The sequence below is a fragment of the Fusarium poae genome, chromosome 4 (assembly GCF_019609905.1).
Source record: "Fusarium poae strain DAOMC 252244 chromosome 4, whole genome shotgun sequence".
Taxonomy (NCBI): domain Eukaryota; kingdom Fungi; phylum Ascomycota; class Sordariomycetes; order Hypocreales; family Nectriaceae; genus Fusarium; species Fusarium poae.
In genome coordinates this window covers 228264-235539 of record NC_058402.1, presented here as the reverse complement: position 1 = coordinate 235539, position 7276 = coordinate 228264, and the positions used below count along the sequence as shown (strand labels likewise).

Sequence of the window (7276 nt, the reverse complement as noted above, 5' to 3'; positions counted from 1 at the left end):
GTTTTACTATAGTTTCTTTGGCCAGGCTGTCCTCGAACATTAAAAGTTGTAGTATATCTTGAAGTTAAAAGATTCTCGAGACTAGGTTACCCCATGCAAACGTGACAACTGCCTTAACGCTATAATTTCAGTGATGTAAGAATCTTCTACTAAGCCGTATAGACAGCAGCGACTTCTTTCTCTTCTGATCCTTGATTAACTGACAATATCCACCTCATCGTCAAAGCCATCCGCTGTCGAATAGACCGCTTGACCAAATACCCAAAGACGAAGGCCCCCGTTATCAGGATAACATGGCTCATTGGGGCAATATCAGCTTCTGACATCCAAATCTGCCACCCAATCGATTCACTAAGAATAAAGAGTCATTCAATCGCGCCTTGATTGTAGATTATACAGCGCGTTTGCAGGACCCAATGCTGACTGTTAAACAAAGAGCTATAGGTAGCATACACTATCCACCTAAGGTCCCTCAGCATAAGCAAGTCCACCTGGTAACGGCCGTGAACAAGATTTTCGAGTCAAGCTAGTATAACAGATATTAGAGTGGCTGGGGGGCGAAGGTATCTGGAATATTCAATCCATAAGAGATTTAAAGCTGGTTTTGGCTTTACCCTCTAAAGGAGTTAACGTGCTAATTGCGCCATTCCCTAGCTGCCCCTGTACAGATAACATCTAGCATGACCCGAAGGCCTTGTTTATGACCGCCATCAGTTCGATTCAGTCATGCTGAAAGTTTTCAGATCAAAGTCCGCTTGAACTTTCCCAAAGATGTAACTTTCTAATTGGTCTTGTTTTCCAGTCATTCCTGGACACTGCACCTCAAGCTTCTTTACATGGAAAATGTTAGGCGGGTAATTCTGCCCAGTGCCAACTTCGTAAAAACTGTTTGCCTTGCGCGAGCTAGTTCTGTATTTCGAGTTTGTGGCATGTTTTGTTCATTGTAATGCTGTTCTGTTGTGATCGAGGTTCACTCCCAATTTGTAAGACTTTGTCGGGGAAAGTTATGGGTTAGTATCCATCTACCGTCTCGGCACTAGCACATAAACGGTAATGTTGTCCAGAGTTTCCCGAAACAAGAATATGATCCTTGTCTACATTCCCCGCACATGTGTCATGCAATCGGAATGCACCTCGAAAGAAGCCCGCAGGCAAAGAGGTCTAATCGATCAACAGGGGTACCCTTGGCTGCCGTAACATCCCTGTTCAAAAAGAGAAAACTCACTAGAAAACCCAGACTAACTAAGATACACATCTAATAATGGTTAGCTATGTAACACAAGTTACGCATCGTCTAGAGATGCAAAGTACCAATCGCTCTTGGCTGGAAAAACCCAAAACCCCACGGCCCTACTAAGTGTTCTGGCTCCTCTCTAGTCATTCTTTCCCTGCATGGTATCGTCCATAAACATTTCCCTCTATCGATTAAATTCATTTGGAAACCACAGTATGGGACATTGAACGCTTCGTTCATTCGCCAGCCTTGCCGGCGACCTTGCTCATATCCGTACAAGTCTTCCTTCCATCAGGTTAACACCCAGTCCAGGAACCAGGTCGACAGAATGCATGTTCTTGAACATTGCTCTAGAGGCTGGAAAGCTGTGCCCGAGCGTTGAACCAATGGGTAGGGTAAGGAAAACACGGTAAATTGGCACTTGGCGATACTGTCCATCCAAAATATACAACGGCATGCAGACGAACATTCGTATACATCGCTGTCTCCGCACCAAATTCGCTGTCTTTGAAAACAATAAACTTATGCTGTGATCCGAGTATCTCCAGCAGAATGAAGTTAAATGCGAACTTATCGCGACTCAAGGATCTGATGTACACTCTATTACAAAACATCAAAGTTGATTTAAAAATCGTTATACATCGAATTAATATTGATATAGGTATCCCTCGAAGTCTAATGTGAAATTAATAAATATAGCTTCATTATGAAAAATAGGGCTCTTAGAGTAACCTTAATCTTATATAAATATAAAAGTAATACCTACTATATAACTTACTTATCCTTCCTTTAATATAAAGACCTAAAATATAAAAGACTAAGTATTTATATTAATTAATTTACTTAAATATACCTTAATCCCTATTATTAATTAACCTTAGCTATAATAATAAAATAATAAATAAATAATTATTTACTAAATATAAAAGTATATAAAGGACTTATTATAACTATTATAAGTATAAATCTACCTTTTTAAATAATACTATCTATATAGCTATTAATATAGTTAAAAAAAAAGACTATAATAATATCTATATAAAAGTAAAAGTTATAATAAATATTAATAAGTTTAATATTATCTAGCTAATTAAAATAGCCTTTTTTAATTATTACTTAATTAGGCTAATTAAGTAAATTAAAAAGGCTAAAGTAAATAGGGAATTAATTAATTAATTAAAGGGAAAAAAAAAGGCTTTTAAAACCCTTAAAAATGCCTTTTATAGAGGTAATAACCTTCTATTAGATAAAGAGAAGGAATTTTTAAAGGCCTTAAGAGATAGATTATATACAGTATAGCTTAAAGAGCTATTTTAGGAGGCTATAGTAGTAATTATAATGCTACTATAAAAATAGGAAATCAGTATATAGGGTTAAGTTTAAAAGGGTCAGTTAAGTAATTTTATAGGTTCTAGATTAAAGGAAGGTTTTATAGGTTCTTATATAAGGTTTCAGTTACTCTATGTAAGTAATAAACAAGTAATCGCAGTTATACATCGAATAATAAAGTTTATTATCTTTAGAATAAAAAGGGATAAGTATCTATAAAATATATAAACCTAAGATATATAGCAGAACAGAGTATCTAATTATAATCTTTTTCAATATAAACCGAGGAAGTTTATAAGATTTATTATTATTAATATAGAATTAAATAAATATAATTTTATTATTCTAGAAAAGAGAGGTAAGATATTAAGTATTACTCGTTGGCTAGCCGGGAGGGGGTGCCAACTAAGCAAGCTTAGTTGGCCACAAAAGTATGAGACAAGGCGAAAAGTGTGAGACAACCCCGCACAGGCTGCTGTCGCAAAATCATGACTTTTGCCCGCCAAAACCAATGATTTCTAGGACATCAATCAGTAAAAAAGTCATATATCACGTCCATCAAAATTATGCCCTCACAATCAAATCTGAGAGCTGCTCAGGCCGTTGTTCTTTCACGCCAGCGACTTCGCCGCGGTCTCAATCGTGATGCTGCCGGCCGCCGAAAGAAGCCACTGACTCTTCGTGCTGCTGAAGCTCGATATGCCGGCTCTGCTCGTGCATCTATCGGCCGCATCGTCAAGAGACTTGAGGCTGCGAATACCGTAGATTATGAGGATGTTGTCGATCCTAAGATGGGGCGCCCGCGGCAACTCACGGATGAGGAAGAAGAAGCTATCGTGTGTTATATCATCTGGATGGAAAAGTCAGGCCTGCCTGCCTCCAAGTGGGAAATAGAAGATGCAGCACTTACTCTGCGGCGCCGCCGTGATCCTGATGCGAGACCTGTGAGCAAGATGTGGTACTCTCGCTTCCGCGATGATCATCCTGAGCTTGCGAAATCGATATTGAAGTCGAGAGAAGCTTCGCGTGCCGAATATGAGGAAGGCGGCGTTGATGATACGAAGGAGTGGTTCCAACGCCTCAGCGATGTGATGACGAAGTACAATATCGGTGCATCAGAGACCTGGAATGCAGATGAAGCAGGAGTTAGAGTCGGAATGCTACGAGATAAGATGGAATGCCTCGTTGTACGCACCAAGAAGAAGTCAGCAACAGAGGTATTTTCTCCGCAAGATCGCGAGACTTGCACAGTCATCGGCTCAGGCAACGCAGCCGGCGCAACAACGCCCCCTGGCTGATCTTCAAGTCGTTGCCAACGCTTGAGTGGGCGTTCATTGAAGGCGATCCTGATATGCGCTTCGCTCAGTCAGACTCGGCATTCTCAAGTGCGGCGATAACGCTCGAGTGGGCGAAGCACTTCAACCGATGCTCGTGGGAGAAATCTGCTACTGTACAGAAACGTCAGCTTGATTTTTGAAGAGTGGTTTGGGTGTAATGAGCACCTTCAGGATACAAATAACCGCTTGGTTACTCACGATATGCCTCCCGCGGCGAGGCCTGATGATGAGGCTGTATGGCGGCTGCTCGTTATCGACGGCTTCACAGGCCACGGCTCATTCGAATTACGAGAATATATGATAAAGTTCAATATTCTCGTAGCATTTCTTCCGCCTCATTCAACGCATATACTCCAGCCAATGGATGTAGGCGTATTTCAATTCTCTGAAGGAAGCGCATCAGAAGAAGCTTCGTGAGGCGTTGCGGAAGGGAAATCTTACCTTTGGCCGGCGTGCCTTTGCAGGAGCTTTTCAGGTATGTGCCTTCTTAATCAGCCTTCACCGAAAAAGGCCCCTTTTCTCACCAAAATCAGGAGATCTTTAATGAAGGCTTCACTGCCGCTCACATCATCTCGGGCTTCCAAAAACGGGCATCTACCCTCCCACAGACCGACCTGCCATAGAATATCTTCTCAGGAAGCAGCTCAAGAAGAAGAAGACCTTCACGCCTGCTCATTTCTCACTTCTTCCCTCAGATATGCGATTTCACGCCGCTTCCAGCACCGCCGAGACCATCGGCGAGCGATATCACGATATCCTCAGTTCTCCTACGCTCGCAGGGCTCCGGCACATTCGCAACATCGTTCATGAAGCTGTGGTGCTTGAGGATGTTATCAAAAAGTACGTGGATGATCGAAGAACTCGCATCGAAAAGCGGTATCACGAGAGAAAGCGAGGCCGCCGCGCAAAGACTGTCTCTGACCTTATTCCTACAGTATCGCTGCAAGATCTGCGAGATCAACAAGAGGAGGCTATCGCCGACGATAAGAAGAAGCAACATAAGCAGGGTATACGATTCACACGATCTGTCATCATCAAGGAGATGAACCGCCTCAAGGATGAGTGGCGAGAGAATAAAGAAGTTATCGTCAACGGCATACCAAAGAGGCTGCAGTTCAAGCAGTGGTTGGAGCACACAGGGAAGCAATATGACTATTTATCTATGGATACACAGCGTTCACAAATGACTCAAGCACTGAAAGAAGAGACTGACGGCTATATGATAGATACACAACTCCCTGATGATGTGCGTGAAGCTATCCGCAAGGCACAGTATGCCGCGAAGCCCCTCAGCGCCGTTGATCTCACCGGCCTCCCTCACAGTGATGATACGGTCACTTTCAACCTCACACAAGCACACGAGCACGAGGAAATGGATGAAGAAGACGAGATTCTTCCTGTAATTGAAGTCGCCGGCGGCAGCGAAGTCGAGATGCCCTCATCGCCGCCCTGTGCACCTGACTCTGAGTCATCACTACCTACACTTCCCTCAACTCCTTGTCCCTATCAACACCACACGCAGCTTCATGAGTCACTTCGTGATATCATCAGGGGAATAAGAACGGCACAAGAAGATAGCCTTATTGGCTAAGAAAACAGATATACGGCACATTTTGGCAGGGAAGCTGTTTCCCTTGCCAGAGCATCACCAGAGCCGTCGCAGTCATTTCTCCCACTCTGAAATAGCCAATAAATCAATAGAAGCTTCAAACTACGCCTTTTCATCAGTTTGAGCCTATTTTGACAAGATTTGAGTGTCATTTGATTGAAAAAAATGGTATTTTGGTGCAAATCACGCCAAGTGGGCATCTTCCGGGATGTCTCACACTTTTCGCCTTGTCTCATACTTTTGTGGCCAACTAAGCTTGCTTAGTTGGCACCCCCTCCCGGCTAGCCAACGAGTAAATTCCCAGTTATACTAATTTGATTTTCTATACTTTACTAGTAAATACTAGTCTAAGCCTCTTAATAACTCTAATTTTTAATAAAATATCTATATAAATTAAAAACTTAATATATTAAATTAAGGTTCTTTTAATAACTTACTTTCCTATTAAGAATATATATATTAAGATAATAACTAAACTCTATAATAAGGGTTATATAGAAGAAGCTTTTAAGCTATATATATAGCAGCTATTTCTTCCTCCTATAATTATTAATCTACTAAAAACAGTCAGTTAGTTATAGTCCCTCTACCCCTTTAATCCATAGCCCTAATCGTGTCGCAGATGTGGTACATGTACCCCCCGGTCGTCCGGCTAGATCACGTACGCCGCCGTAGCTTCCGGTCATACCAATGGTCCAATAGTGTCTTGAAGAAGCCAGGCATACAAACGGCAAAGCCATATTCCACATACGTACCACGGTACCCATGGGCCGTGGTTGCGTTACGGCATTCAAGTCAATGTGTCATTAGGATAAACGTCAACCAAGAAATTAACACCTGTGATCTTTCTCCGCGTTGGAATCCAGGGCCTCGCCATCGTACATTCTCACAAAATGGAATACCAGTAGCATCAGGGCTAGCTATACTAATCACTTCTATATGAAAATGGTAGCTTTTAGCAAAAGAAGTCAAAGATGAAGTGGTGTATCGGTGGTTCAGCAATTCCAACAGTAGTAAGTCATGTTAACATATTATCTACGCCGGCCGATAAAGAAAGAGGGAAGTAATTCTTAATTTACTTAATCTTCTCGGACATTATTCACCAGGCTAGTTGACCCAGTTCCTATATCATGAGTCACTTCTTTTATTCAACTTTGTAGAATCCTACGTCGGTTTATCGCCAAAACCAGTCGAACAAACACAGTTAAGACTGATGCTGTTGCCTTCATACTCAACAGTTATCTAGCGTGTGTCTCCGGGCTGTAGAAACAAGTTGATTCTATATGGATTAGTAGTATAGAAGCGTCTGCAGGACAGCGACACCCACTGTTGAACAATCCCCACGCTGTGAACCTTGACCATAAACTATTATAACCTCCATCTCACGGGAGCAGCACTGTCAGTCGTGTTGGAAGGGTCTTTATCAGGTCCTTTCAATAATGATGTGGATGCATGGATGACATTGATAGGATTAAAATGTCACGATCGCCCACCGATAGCTGCATGTGGGGACATGCATGGGTAGGGGACTGGTGGATCTGCGTTGATAAATTCTGACGACTTATAGGGGATAGTAGATTAGCTGCGAGCTTAACCCAAACGATGCTTGGACGAAATGTGAATGATATCTCTCGATCAAGCAGTGTAAACCTCGCTATTTGCCCGTTAACGGACATGCAGCCGATTGGCTTATTCTTGTAGGAATGAGCCCTGGTGAGCCTGAGATGGTTACTATAGGACACGCTAGTGCTTATGATTTGCCGCAAA

General features: G+C 42.2%; 2 protein-coding genes across 2 annotated transcripts; both read left to right on the top strand.

Moving 5' to 3' along the window:
• Positions 1–3129: 3129 nt before the first annotated feature.
• On the top strand, positions 3130–3861 carry FPOAC1_010184 (uncharacterized protein; the record flags this gene model as incomplete). Its single annotated transcript, XM_044854579.1, has 1 exon — positions 3130–3861. The coding sequence occupies one exon, from the start codon at positions 3130–3132 to the stop codon at positions 3859–3861; it is 732 nt and encodes a 243-aa protein (XP_044701892.1).
• Positions 3862–4597: 736 nt separating this feature from the next.
• FPOAC1_010183 (uncharacterized protein) lies at positions 4598–5491 on the top strand (the record flags this gene model as incomplete). The annotated part of the gene is made up of 1 exon (XM_044854578.1): positions 4598–5491. One exon carries the CDS (start codon positions 4598–4600, stop codon positions 5489–5491), a length of 894 nt encoding a protein of 297 aa, XP_044701891.1.
• Positions 5492–7276: the final 1785 nt, after the last annotated feature.